The sequence below is a fragment of the Fringilla coelebs genome (assembly GCF_963513975.1).
Source record: "Fringilla coelebs genome assembly, chromosome: 23".
NCBI classification, from domain to species: Eukaryota; Metazoa; Chordata; class Aves; order Passeriformes; family Fringillidae; genus Fringilla; species Fringilla coelebs.
Window position 1 is genome coordinate 5,939,493 of NC_140049.1, and position 14,104 is coordinate 5,953,596.

The 14,104-nt window shown below is 57.4% G+C and overlaps 1 protein-coding gene across 1 annotated transcript in view; it reads left to right on the forward strand.

Moving 5' to 3' along the window:
* Window positions 1-14,104, forward strand: part of NAV1 (neuron navigator 1) — a 60,463-nt gene that overhangs the window by 16,905 nt on the left and 29,454 nt on the right. The window contains 1 exon segment of the mRNA XM_084220728.1: window positions 13,305-13,407. Coding sequence (XP_084076854.1) covers window positions 13,305-13,407 — 103 coding nt within the window.

Genomic DNA, 14,104 nt, shown 5'->3' on the forward strand with positions numbered 1-14,104 from the left:
TGGAAATCCACTGCTGTCACACTGTGCAGAGCAGAGAGGGCTCCTTGCAGATCTCATTGTATTTCAGGCTGGAAAAGAAAAAGAAACACTTTGTGGTAATTTTTTCAATGACTTTCCAATTTTTTTTTCTTGGTAAGCTGTCTGCAATCACTTACAGTGTTCCTGAAGGGATTAATTACTCACTGGAGCTCATTGTGCGTATTTCATATTCTGAACTGTTGGATGTGGTGTCTGCCTTGGATCGAGCGAGGGGTCACATGGCATTTCTTTTTCCATCCTTTTTCCCCTATTCTGTTCTATCTGTCAGGCTCCTGGTGTGAACGCTCCCCATTGCTGCTGCGGTGGGTGCTCGGTCAGCGCGCCGCACGTGATCCTGATTTCCCTGCTCCGCGCTGCTTTTTCTAGGGAGTGTAGCCAGAATAAGACAAATTGCTTCCTTGTTTGAGTGACTTTTGGCTGATGCTTTCCCCCCAAGCTGTAGTATTGGCTCGGTTCTCTTGCAGCAGTTGTAGCTCTGGGCTGTGCATCGTCAGTGCTTGGACAGGCCCCCGGAGCAAATTTGGGGAGAAGAGCTCAAAGCACATTGCAGAGCTGCTTCCCACGGTGAAGAGGGCTTGTGCTGTGCAGGCAGCCATTGCATGGAGCTGAGATATTCTTAGAGAAGATAAATCCCAGCAGCAGTGCTGCCAGGGACCCCTCTGCGCCATCCTTGAAGCGTGGCACTCCCAGGAGGGTCTGCCTGTGGGACGGTGTGTGCTGGCGCTTTGACAGCTCAGGGAATGGCATTGTCTCGAGCTCGGCTGGGGATCCCAACTGTCCAAGTTGGGGCTGTAACTCCCTGTGGTCTCAGCATGCTTAAAGGGATCCTGCAGCCTGCAGGGGATGGGACTTGTCCGTGTGTGGGGTCCAGAGGTGAGTGGCTGCTCTCCCGTTGTGCCCAGAGGCTCATGGCTGCTGTCATCACATGTCACTCAGCCCTTGGTGTTGGCAGGTGCATAGTGAGGGCAGCCACAGGAACTGCACAGGGGAAATTGTAGAGGCTACACTGAAATCCCTCTGATTGGCACTGATGCCTCATTGGGAGCGTTTTCCACCCTGTCCATCCCACGTACTCCCAGTAAAATTTGGAGTTGTAGGTGGAACAGCAGCTCTTTGCATAGAATAGTAGAGTGTGTCAGCATCCCTTCACTCACTAATGCAGGTGGTGGAGGTATGGCACACTTCCTCCATGCCAGCTCCTAGCCCCTGGGTAAGGACCAAGTGGTGGCTCCCACGAAGCTTTCTGGTCCCAAGCATGCCCTTCCCTCCTGTGGTACAAATAAATTTCCTGAAGGAGACAGGGCCTTCCTTCTCTGCAAATCACCTTTAGTGGGAAAAGCACAACTGCTGCTCAAGGAAACCTTTCCCTGGTGGTGGGGACTCTCCGAGTGCACTTTGAGAGAGGGAGCAGGTCTGGAAGCAGTTGGAGGATGGTGTGGGCCGGCACCAGGAGTGGGGAACCATCAGTGCTAAGAATAGACAGTTTATCTGCATCCCTCCCCCTGTGCAGGATGCTCGAGGCACTGTGCAGCAATTAACACAAGTTTGTAATAACACTGCTGGCAGATTGGCAGCGCAGCCTTTGGAGCTGGTGTCGAATTTGGCTGAGTATGGATGCGGGAGACTGCTGCTGCTGAGCTCCCCAGCACACACCCAGCATGTCCCTGGCACAGCGATGTGAGGCACTGTTGTGGGGCAGCAGGATGGTGTCCTGGGTGCTGGGTGTGGAGCCCCAGGATTGGGAGAGATGTGGGGCTGGTGCTGCTCCTGGCCCCAGTGGGTTAGGTACCTTTCCCAGGGAATTTGGAGGAGCAGTAACAAGGCCAGCAAAGGTAATGGCAATGTTGGTGGGGAGGGGAGCAAGCTGAGGTCTGTGGCAGGGCATGATGCTCTGTGCCCCCTGACTGCAGTGAGGGTGGCTCTGGGGAGCTGGCATAGCGGGCAGGGGAGATCATCTGCTCTGATCAGGATCAGCCCATGCTCCCCACTGAGTTAGCAGGATGCCTCCTTCCGCTTCTGGGCATGGGGATATGGGAGACCTGGGGAGTGCAGAGGTCATTGTGTTGCTGTAAGAGCCGTGGCACTCTCTTCAAGCAATCCTTCTGCCACTCACCATGCACAGCTCCATCTTTGGGAGGATATGGGGGGTTTGCTTTGGGGTGAACATCCCCTGGGCAGCTGATGCTGCAGACTGAAAGGACCCCAAAATCTGTAATATGCACGTTGGTCTGCAGCCCTGCCTGGGCTGCTATTGCAGATGCTGCCACGATTTTCAGGGTGAACCTTGCCCAGTGCCTGGTACAACCAGCAGCCCTGGGCACCCCAGCAGTGCTCACCCACCCCGCTGCCGGGGGACTGCAGGTGCAGGGAGAGCCCGAGCCTTGCGGGATCCTGGTGATCATATGTGTAGCAGACTTGTTTCCGGCTCCCTGCAGGCTGCTGCTTCTGGTGCCAGAGTGAATTTGGCACCTGGCCCTCCTGCGAGGCTGGGGAGGGGGAGAAGAAAGGCCGAGCCCTCCTCGCCGCAGGCAGGAGATTCAATTCTCCCTGGGTGTGCACAAAGCCCGTTTATCTCCGGAGCAAAGCCCTGGTAACCACGGGGCAGAGCGTGAAGGGCTGATTAGGGGCTGTTCGAGGAGGGGTGCTGGGGTCGCGTGCAGGCACTTCCTTTCCCATTTCCAGGGCTTTCCATGGTAATGGTTCCTATTCTCCTCTGTTGTTAGGACGTCACTCACACGCAGCTCCAACGACATCTGTCAAAACACGTCTCCCTCTGTCCTTGGCGCTCCCCGGGAAGAGAGATCCGTTGGCCCCATAATGAGCCTGACATCAATTAATCATCAGCCTTAAAAATTAGCATCGTGGCAGTACATGTTGGAGGAAAACGATTCCCCAGATGGAAGCAAAAATAGCCTGTGTTATCTCCCTCCTCCCGCGGGATGTGGTAACAATAGATCTACTAACGAGCCTGGAACTCGTTAAGCTGGGTTTGCCCCCCGAGTGCTCTGCCTCCTGCCCAGTCTCTTTTCTCGACGGGGCTATTGAGGGACCCTCTCGTGCAAGGGCTGATGACCTGCCCTGGGGTCTGGCCCTGCTGTCAGCTGGACCCTCATGGTGCACATCCCCCAGGCTTTGCAGAGAGCCCAGGATGTGCTTGCAATGCTGAGCCGCTTCCTGAAGCTGAATGTTTGGAGGGGAGCAGCTGTTTCAGGATCTCCCTCTTCGGGAGTGAAGGATGCTCATCCCTGAGTGGTGCTGCTGGGCTGAGGCGGGGGTTCAGCTGGTGCCTCAAGGACATGTCCCACTCTAGGAGAACAGTCCCTTGTCCCTCTCCAGGGTGAGAGCTCTGAGGACTGCTGGTGCTCACAGCTTAGTGAGTGCCAGCTCTGATATTCGGGAGCTCGGCAGTGGGCTGGAGGTTTCCAGAGATGCCCTCTCTGGGGAGTGGCTGGGGCACCTTCTCTGGAGGTTCACAATGAGCTGCTCTTTGTGCCTGTGCCATGCTGGGATTTTCCGTGCTTGGAGCTGCTCTTTCCTGCATCCAGGCGAGCTGTAGCCCCAGAGGGCAGCTCTGCTGCCTGTAGCTGCCTGCCACTCTGGTTGCCCACCCCAGGTACTTGGGAGATGAAGAGCCCCCATCACCAGCTGTATTTTGGGTCCAGTTGAGTGTCTGATCTTTCAGCTCCACAGGCTGCCAGGGAAGCTGGGGAGGACATTTTGCATTCCTGCTGGAGACACATGAGGACTCTTTGGCTGATCTGGTGATGGACAGACAGACCAAGTGTCTACCAGAGCCCAGCTGAGGCCGGGGAGAATTATGTTTGCAACGCATTGCTCTGCACAAAGCTCTCAGTCACAAGGCAAGGGGGACAAAAGGCTCCCTGTTCGCTCTGTCCCAGTGGGTGCAATTCCAACAGTTAAAAAGCAAATGTGAGTTGTTTGTCTCTGTGAATATAAAGCTTCCCCAAGCATGGCCGTATTCTGGCTGGGAATGGGAAATTTGGCTCTGCTAATGATTGTTCTCCTACAAAACAGAGCCAACTCGAGCTAAGAGCTGCCCAGTCGGGCCCTTCTCTGCTGGCCCTGGTGCAGGGATGCAGGCTGGGGAGGGCAGAGGCTCTGGGGCCTGATAAATGCCCTTTCAGCCAGATCTGGGCACCCAGCAGGACGGGATGAGTGGGGGGACCTTGGCCTCTTGTGCACAGGGGTGACTGCCACCCATGAGCACCCTGCCAGTGCCTGGAACCTTCTCCTGTGCCCAAGGGATCCATTATCATCGACAACAGGGACATCAGGCAGGGGGACATCAGATCTACTCATTTGGGGCATCTGACTGAGAGTCCAAGGGCTACTGTCACAGGGGCCTGGCATGAGGGTGGGTCTGGGAGGAATGACTGAGTCACGTGCTGCACCTGGGCTTGGGGTGTGGACGCATCCACACCATCTCCATGGATGATCCCTGGCAGTGTTGGGATGGCTTAGGTGCTGATGAGGGACATACTCTGTGTCTGCCTGCATGTGCCTGCCCTGGGGGCCTGTGGTGCTTGACCCCATGTCCATGACAGCCAAGCCATGCTGAGCACAGCCCATGGGCATCTCCTCCTCCCTAGCTGCTCCTGCATTTCCCCATTTTCCCCTTGGCTCTTTGGGTCACAGGGCCTTTGGAGAAGGGCTGTACACGGTGAGGGAGGGTCATTATGGGGTTAGGACATGGCTGTCACCTGCACAGGCCGTGTGCCCTCCCTTCCCTGCAGGGAACCCAGATTGATCCTTGATATGCTGTAAGCAGTGGGTGCAGGATTCCCCGTGCACCCACATCCCCCCTCCTCCACCAGGCAAAGCTTGGAGCGAGAGCTGGCGACATCCCCAGATGCAAGGCACATCTGGAGGGCACCAAAGCAGTTAAGTGAAGGGCTGATTTGTGCTATAGAAACCCGCAGTTCCTTCCTTTGATCCTCTGAATCAGCCCATTGCCTTCCTCATATAAAGCCCCATTTATCTCTGCTCTTCCCAGTAAGTTTGAAGGCGGTCGCGGCTCATGGCTCCTCAGTAGCAGCGAGGAGCCCGGCTTTCTCTTCCGCTGAAGCAGAATCAGGTGAAATCTCTATGGCAACTGGCAGATGACAGGGAGTCTTGTTGCCTTGGAAATGAGGCAAGGCAAAAAAAAAAAACCCACCCAAAAAGAGCCATCTGGAATTTTGAATTTCCACAATGTCCAACCTGTGTCTGGTGATGCGTGGGGAGTGTGAACCCGCTGCTGCCGGCTGCTCCGGGGCCTCTGCTGGGGCCTGGCTGTGCTGTTCTGCCTCACCCTGGGGAATTAGGGCTTTTTTCAATTTTTTACCCACTTCTTTTTTGGCTTTTTTTGCCCAGGGTCTGCTGCATTGCCCTGACCATCTGCTGGTGGCTGTGGGAAAGGTGTTGTGTTTGGGGTGCTGAAACCAGGCTGGACACAGCTGTGCTGTGTTGGGGGTCAGCATGGCACTAGCACACCTTGGTAATGCAGAATCGTGAGGAGAATTGCTCCAGGGCAAACTGAGGCATGGAGTGCTGCCTGACCAGTCTGACCCTGCTCTGTCAGCTTAGCACAAATCCCAGGTGCAGTGACCACTGGTGACACTGTCTCTGTGTTCCCAAGGCCTTGGGGCTGTCAGCAGGGAGTTAGTGTCACCGTGTGTGACTGCTACTGTGTGTGCCAGTGGCCAGAGGCTCGGGGCATCCCTTGGAGCATGGATTTGGTCTGTTAACCTACCATCCCCCTCCTTCCCAAGCTGCACAAGTGTTTGCATGGATTATTTTGGAGACCCATGGTGCTGGGGACAGGGGTGTTGGGATGCTCCCGGCTCCTCTGATGCTTTCAGGAGCAGTTTTGGAGGCAGGTGTGGCTCTAGGATGAGTAGTGCCTTGTGCAGAAGCAGGGTCTGTCCCAAAACAAGGGATTTTGGGCTCCTCCAGCTCATCAGCACAGAGGAGCAGAGGGCAGCACAGAGGTGGAATGCCTGGACATGGAGCAACTAGAGGCTCTGGATCTGGAAAAGGAACTGCGGTTTGGATGTGCAGGTGGGGTGGTTTGGGGCCGAGCACAGCATCCATTGAAAGAATAACCCACAAATGGGCTGGAGGCCCAGTCTGGATCTCTCCAGTGGATTCACTTGGAAACTTGTGTATGGGAGAGACCCAATTAAGTAGATTTATGGCTGCTCTAGCCTGAGAAAGTCTGAATCCCTTTTAAAAGCTTGGCTCACTGGAGCCAGACGGGGTCCAGGCTCCAGGTCTCTCAGCCCTGCCCTTGTTATGAGCAGTGATTCGCAGGCTTAGCAGCCACGATCGCCCCTAAAGTGCTGATTCGGCTCAAGTCCCAGCCTGTCATTGCTGCACAGCTGCTTATTGTCTGCTCTCACCTGCCAGCAGGGAGATGGTGGCCCCCTCCCACAGTGTGGGGCTGCCCCCTCCTGCACCGGTGGCAGTGGTGGGGATGGTGGTAGTGATGAGGATGGTGGTGGTGGTGATGCCTGCAGTGGTGGGGATGTTGGCAGTGATGGGGATGGTGGTGGTGATGATGATGGCTGAGATGATGACTGCAGTGTTGGGGGGCAATGATAGAGTCAGTGAGTGCAGGTAGGGAATTGGCTTCCTCCCCCTCTGCAGCCACCATTGGAGCCTCCCACAGAGCCATGTCATTTTGGAGAAGGGTCACCAACCTGTGAGACGTGGGGTGGCTGTGCCAAACCAGAGCCCTGTCACCTCCCTGGCTCTGGCTCCACAAGGGCTGGTGCTCCTTTGGGGGATTTGGGCTCTGCAGGACACGTGCTGCCCCCACAGTGCTGCCTGCTGTAACCCCATTGTCTCCCCCAAGACTTGCTGCTGGCCTCTCTTTCCTCAGCCAAGGGCAAGTGCAGAACGTGCTGGGCCGTGTCCAACCTCCTCCCGCAGCCTGGCAGGGCTACGTGCAGAGCAGCACCATGTGCAGAGGCCAGCCTGCCTTGGTGGAGTCACAGGTGGGGCCCTCAGGTATCTGCAGCTTCCCCTGCACATCCATCACCAATGGCAGGAGGCTGTGCTTCCATGTCCATGAGGAATAGCACCTCCAATTCCACCAGCTGAGGGGCTGCTGCTGTCTTTCAGGGAATGGTGGCCAGGCTTTCCCCATCCATCTGCCTGGGGGCAGCAGAACACCAGTCAGCTGTCCAGGTACCCCGGTACCCCATTACCTGTGGCCCTGTCCTTGCCCTATCAGGGAGCAGGACCCTCTCCTGGCACTGCTGCAGAGGATGCAGGGCTGGCAGCCAGCTGTCTGCTCACACCAATGAAAGTAATGAAACCAGGAGTGCTAATGTACCTGCTGTCTTCTGGGCGGGGCAACAGGTTTGCAGGAAGGAGTGTGGTGAGTGTGGTGCTTTCCCAGGGCACTGAGCAAGTGTGGAAGACACGTTCTGCCCAGCTTGGGTGCCCTGGGACTTCTCCAGAAAGAGAGGGGTGATTTGGGGCTAGTGGTACATCCTTGGTGAGAGCACATAGGAATTACAGGGATGGGGCTTGAGCTGGAAAACGAGGCCGACACTGCAGACTTGGCAGTCACTTCACAGAGCACTGTTAGCCATCTCCACTGCTCATTCTGCCTGTTTGGGAGCTGCTGGGGAAAAAAGACAGTTAAGCCCCAAAGAGAAAGAATGCAGGTTGTGACCATCCCCCTGCCCAGCCATCCAGGAGTGGGAATCAGAACTGGATGTTATAATGCAAGATAAAGCCATTTACTCCATTCAGGAAGACTGCTGGTGGCACACCCAGATGCTGGTGAGAGTTGCAGGATGCAGGGTGTGAGTGAGGAACCCATGGGGCTCAGTGAGGCTCACACTGGGCTCAGGCTGTTGGGTTTCCCGTTGGGTGCTCTCCAAGTGTCAGAGTGGAAGGTTCTCAAGAAAAATACCAACAAAACAGTGCCTGTGCTGATTCATTCATAAACCTCCCCCTGGGAGCAGGGGCTGGGGCAGATGGAGGGAGCAGTGTGAGTCTGCTCGAGGGTTCATGGAGCCAGGGAGGGCAGTGGGGCTGGAGGACGCTCACAGCCCCATTAGAATGGGTTTTATTGCAGAGTTTATTAGTGGATTTTTCAATGCACTGGAAGGAATTGAGCAAGCAGTTAGAAATGTTTTCCAGCCTGGGGAAATTCGTTACAGCTACTGTGTAATAGGGGCCCACCGGAATGACTCAGGAACAACAGGCAGCCTTTCCCAGTGAATTCCTGCTTGCTGTTGAAATCTTTACTGGGCCAACAGGAGTACTTTCCCAGTTGGATCCTTTGAAATGAGACCAGTTGGGTCACAGGACACAAGAAAACACAGGTGTGAGTGCCATGCTCATGCTGAGTGCAGACAGTGCACCCATGCAAGCCTGGCACCCTTGTGCTAGTGTTGGTATCATGTCCTGCTGTCCCACTGCCTGCATATGTGGGCACATGTGCAAGATCACAGGCATAGGTGATACTCCTGCAGACATGCATCTTTCTGCAGGCTTTTGCTGCCTTGTGGCCTCCACATGAATGATGCAAACAGACACACACACACACACACACACACACACACGCACGCACGCACATGTGAGTTTCTGTGCTAAGGCACATGGGGCACACGTGTCCCACGCATGCAGCCATGCCTCGCCCCAGCGGGAGCTGGTGGCCACATGCTTCTTTGAAATGAGTTGTCAGAGCCATTTGGAGTTGATTATTTCCTCATTCCTTGACGTACTTGGCCACGTCGGCAGCACCCGGCTGCGGGGCCGGGGCTGCCCCCCGACACACAGACAAAGGAACTGCTGCTGCTTGCTCTGGGAGGTGGCAGGGAGAGCTGGACACGAGCACAGCCTGGAGCTCCCTGGCCTTGTCCAGCCATGGTTCTGTTCTGCTCGGCAGTCAGAGTCACAGCAAATAGTGCTGTGCCCTGAGCCAGCCATTCCAGCACAGCTCTCTCCTTTGTCCTCCTCCTCTTCTTCCTCCTTGGCTGCCTCTGTATCCCACCTTGCAGATGCTCCTTCTTCTGGTGATGGTACCTGCTGCTGCCCCAGCTTGGCCGGGCAGGAGATGGGGGCGACGGGCGCTGCGTGGGTCGGGGCCAGGCACTCACAGTGCCAGGTTGCTGAGTGTGTGTAATGTGGTGGTCAGTGCTGGAAGCCATGCCAGGGAGTGCTGCAGGTCAGGGGATGGCTGGGGCTGGGCTGAGGCTTCCTCCCTCAGTTTCCTCAAATGCCAAGTGGAGCTATATCATATTTGCTGGTGTTGAAGGGCTCAGCTGAGAAAGGAGTGTTGAGTGAGAGCTCTCAGCTGAGTGAGAGTTGCTCAAGCACAGCAGAGGGTATAGGCAAATGAGAGCCAGCCTGTCACAGGGACAAGTGATTTGAGCAATGGGCTCTGGTGACCTCCCAGTGCAGGGTCTGGGGACAGTGGCTGTGTCTCATGGCTGCCCTGTGCATGGTCAGAACGGGGGGCAAAGGGCCAGAGGCAGCACTCCCTTCCCTCTGTAACAGCAGGATGGCCAGAGCCTGTGAGAGCAGTGGGATCTGCTGAGGGGCTGCAGGCCAGCCTGGGGCTGGGGCAGGGAGACATCAGTCCCTGAGCCTGCAGCTCCAGTGGAGTGGGGAGTGCTGCGGAACACATCCCAGCCATAGCTGCCGGGAAACAGCCTGGCCTAGGCTGGGTGTCTGACTGACCCCGCCGCGGCATGGGCTGAGCCTTCTCTGCTGCTCCATGCTCCAGCAGCTGGAAACATCTGGCTGCACAAGCTTACTAAATCGATGTGGGGAGGAATCCAGCGCTCTCCTGCTGTTCCCACACTTCAGCCTCTCCCAGTGGCTCCGATTTCGATTCAGCTCTGGCATGTGGCAACTTGATGAGCTCCGAGCCAGCCCCTGGCCCCTTGCTGCCCCTGGGGAACAGGCTGCGGGAGTCCCAGTGTGACCACCAGGACAGCCCTGTGGGGGCAGATGGTGGCACTTCAGTGCTAGCAGCAGGATGTGTGCCAGAGGTGGGTGAGCAGCTCTTCCAGTCCCAGTTTGGCCCTTTCCAGGGTGAGAGCTGCTGCATTTCCTGGAGTCTAGAGTGACCTGGACTGTCACCCAAGAACTGGGGTGATCTCATCCAGGCATGGATGACGAATGGGGCAATGGATGAAGCTGGGGATGTGGGTCGGTGTCATTGTCCTGGAACTCCTGTCCCTGATGCTGCTTATTGCCATTGGTGGCCCAGCAGCAGAGCAGTGCAGGGGAGGTGGTGCCCCTTTGCCGGCCCCTCAGTCAGGGCAGCTGGGGACACAGAGCAGGCTCGCCCCACTGCTCCTGGGATTGGCATGGCTGGAGCAGCCCCGCTGGCAGTGGCGCCCGGGGAGGAGGCAGCGCCAGGCCCGGCGCTGGCTCTGTGCCCAGGGGAATGGCTGCGGGTGGCCGTGGGGGAGGCTTTGGGAGGGAGCCATGCCTGGGAGGAGCACGCTGCCGAGCTGGCAGGGTGGGAGCCACTGCCGGCGCCAGGGGACAGCAGTGACTCTTCATCCCGTCCCACTCTGTCCCAGCCCAGCACGCAGGGATGTGGCACTGCCGGGGTGTGCGTGCCACCTTCTCTGGCTGCAGGGGCTGAGTGTGGGTGACAGCACCCACTGAATGGGCCAGGGTGAAGGACCTGAAGGCGCCAAGTCCTTTCCTGCATGGAGATCCGCCTGGGGACACTGGTGGGTTTTGTATTGCTGTTCCCTGTGGTTCAAGGAGCCCAAATCTCCCATTGCCCTACACACTGCAGTGTGAAAGCTGGAGACCTGACCACAGGTTCTTGCCCTGCTGTGTCAAGCCTGAAAATCCATCTTTGCAGGCAACTTGAGGGCAGGACCTTGCAGCTTTGAGGTGCCAACACGATCCTTTCTTGCCCCACTAGATAGGCATGGTGTCCCCTTGTCCCTGGCTGCAGAGCAAGTGGGTGCCACCCGTCAGGACTCTCTCGAGCCTCTCCTGCACCCTGGTTCCCTGTGTTCAGCCACCTCAGCTCCATCCCTCTCCTGTACTGCCTGTGCATCCCCATCCTGTGGCTCTGGGGACCACTTGGAGCTTCTGTGCCTTTGATTAACTCCTCCAATCTCTACAATGGAGACTTAATAATGAGTTAATAATGACTGGTATCCTGCTGAGCCAGATTCTGGGAGCTGGACTGGGGTGATTGGACACATGCAGGGATGAGTGTCCTTATGCTCTGATGTGGCTGGCCACGTTGGGTGCCTGTGGGCTCACCAGCCCTTTTACCTCATCTACAACTGACTTTAAACTGCTTCATTGAACCTGTCTCATTGGGCTGTTCCTGCTCGTCACCCCCTCCATGCATAAATCAGGGCCGCTTCACTGGCCTGAGGTGCTCCTGCCCTGGCAGGTGGGCAGGGGGAGCCTGGGGACAGGGCAGCTCCCATGGGTGCTGCCTGAGGCTTGGCCGGAGTGTGACAGGGACAAAGAACACACAAGGAGCCCTGCTCAAGCACTGGCATGTGGCTGTGCCTTGGTGGGGAGCTGCTGGGGTGTGTGCTGGCAGTGTCCTCCATCCCCCTGTCCCCACATTGGGGTGTGTGCTGGCAGTGTCCCCCATCCCCTGTCCCCACACTGGGGTGTGTGCTGGCAGTGTCCCCCATCCCCTGTCCCCACACTGAGGTGTGTGCTGGCAGTGTCCCCCATCCCCTGTCCCCACATTGGGGTGTGTGCTGGCAGTGTCCCCCATCCCCTGTCCCCACACTGGGGTGTGTGCTGGCAGTGTCCCCCATCCCTCTGTCTGTGCACTGGGGTGTGTGCTGGCAGTGTCCCCCATCCCCCTGTCCCTGCACTGGGGTGTGTGCTGGCAGTGTCCCCCATCCCCCTGTCCCTGCACTGGGGTGTGTGCTGGCAGTGTCCCCCATCCCTCTGTCTGTGCACTGGGGTGTGTGCTGGCAGTGTCCCCCATCCCCCTGTCTGTGCACTGGGGTGTGTGCTGGCAGTGTCCCCCATCCCCCTGTCTGTGCACTGGGGTGTGTGCTGGCAGTGTCCCCCATCCCCCTGTCCCCACATTGGGGTGTGTGCTGGCAGTGTCCCCCATCCCCTGTCCCCGCACTGGGGTGTGTGCTGGCAGTGTCCCCCATCCCTCTGTCTCTGCACTGGGGTGTGTGCTGGCAGTGTCCCCCATCCCCCTGTCTGTGCACTGGGGTGTCCCCCATCCCTCTGTCTCTGCAGTTCACATGGTACCGGTGCCGTTGCAAATCCTGAAGCACTGGTTGCCACGTTACATTAGGAGGAGCCACATCCCATGTCCCTGACGCCTGCTGTCATTGCAGATCTGTGGCAGGCTGCAGCTGAAAGGCCTGAAATCAGGGATCAAAGCCTGCAGTGGCATGGCTGTTAGTGCCTGGGGTGCACGTGAACAGGACAGGGACTTGGGGCTGGAGCCATGGCCCCGAGCCCACAGTACTGCTGGGGCTGTGCCAGGAGTGATCCCCTCCTCTGTGCAGGTGTCTGTGTTCTTACACATCTGTGCAGGTGTCTCTGTGCAGTGTGCACACCTCTGTGTGTGCAGGTGTATGTACGTGTTTGTGGACGTGCCTGTGTATATCTGCACATGTGCACAAGTGGTTGTGATGTGGGTAGATGCATGTGCTCATGTGCATTTTGGGGGGTGCATGGCTCTGTGTGTGTGTACACACCCATGCCGTGGGTTTGTACACCTGGAGAAGTCCCAGGGCAGACAAAGCTTGGGGATCCTCAGCTCTGGGCTGTGCCTGTGCGGGCTCAGTCCCACCAGCTGCTCCAGCCCTGCACAGAAGCAGCCACTCCTTCATGAGTGGGGCTCAGTGTCCTCTACCCCCCAACATCCCCTCGGTCCCACTGCCTGCACACCAAGTGATGCTGCTCCAGCACTCATGTTCCCAAGCTGGAGCACCTCTGGGGCCTGGGGGCTGCAGGGGCAGGTTTGGGGACATTCTTCCAGGACTGCTGCTCCTGTCACCTGTGTGGGTCCTGTGGCCCCACACATCTGCCAGCTCATCCTTTCTGGACTAGATATCACCATCCCCGCTGCATGCTTGGGAGTGGCATTTTAGAGTGGTGCTGCTCCAGCCTGGTGCCAAACTTGCTCTGTCCCTTCCTGATGGGCAGAGCCAGGGCTGTTGGTCCTGTCCATGGGCAGGGGGGGTGCTCCATCCATCCATCCATCCATCCATCCATCCATCCATCCATCCATCCATCCATCCCTTTAAAGCCATCACCTTGTCTCTCCACAGACCCCGAGTCCCAGAGGAAGAGGACAGTGCAGAATGTGCTGGACCTGCGTCAGAACCTGGAGGAGACCATGTCCAGCCTAAGGGGCTCTCAGGTGTCTCACAGGTGAGGCCCCCGCACCAGACACCCCCCCAACCCCTTCCCCAAAGTCAGTGTCCTTCCTGGGGCAGATGGGAAGCAGCTCTGCTCCTGCTGAGGGCCATGTGGGTGGGAGGGAATCAGTGGTGCTTTGTGACCTTGTGCATGGAGGCTTGGAGAGGAGCCCCCAAATCTGTGGGGTGTCGTGTGGCACTGCAGCAGAGTCCTGTCCCCAAAAGTGCTCTGGGACAGTAAAGTCTGGGGAGTGGTGGCAGTGAAGGGAGCTGACAGAGCAGAGAGGGGGTGAGGCCTGTTCCCAGTGGTCAGGTGACCCTGAATGGACCACCAGAGGTGAATATATCACCTGTACCCACCCCAGTTTGCACCAGAGGCTCCATCCCTATCTGTGGCTTAGTTTTTCTCTGTAGGGTGATGATGGAGGAACTCTCAGCGAGAGCCCAGGAGCAGAGGTGGGGGTGCCCTGGGGTGCCCTGCACAGACTGGAGTGAGGGAATGATGGGGATGGGGACAGGGTGAGCACTGCATGGACAACCAGGGCACAGTGTCTGTGTTTAGGGGGCTGTGACACACGTCTGGGACTGCCTGTGTCCTCCTGGCTCACTCGAGATCTTGCATGGTTTCTGCTTCACTCTGGGTTTGCAAGGCTGTGTGGGTGTCAGCCGGTTGGGAAAGTGGGGATGCGGGAACATCCTTCTCCTGGAGT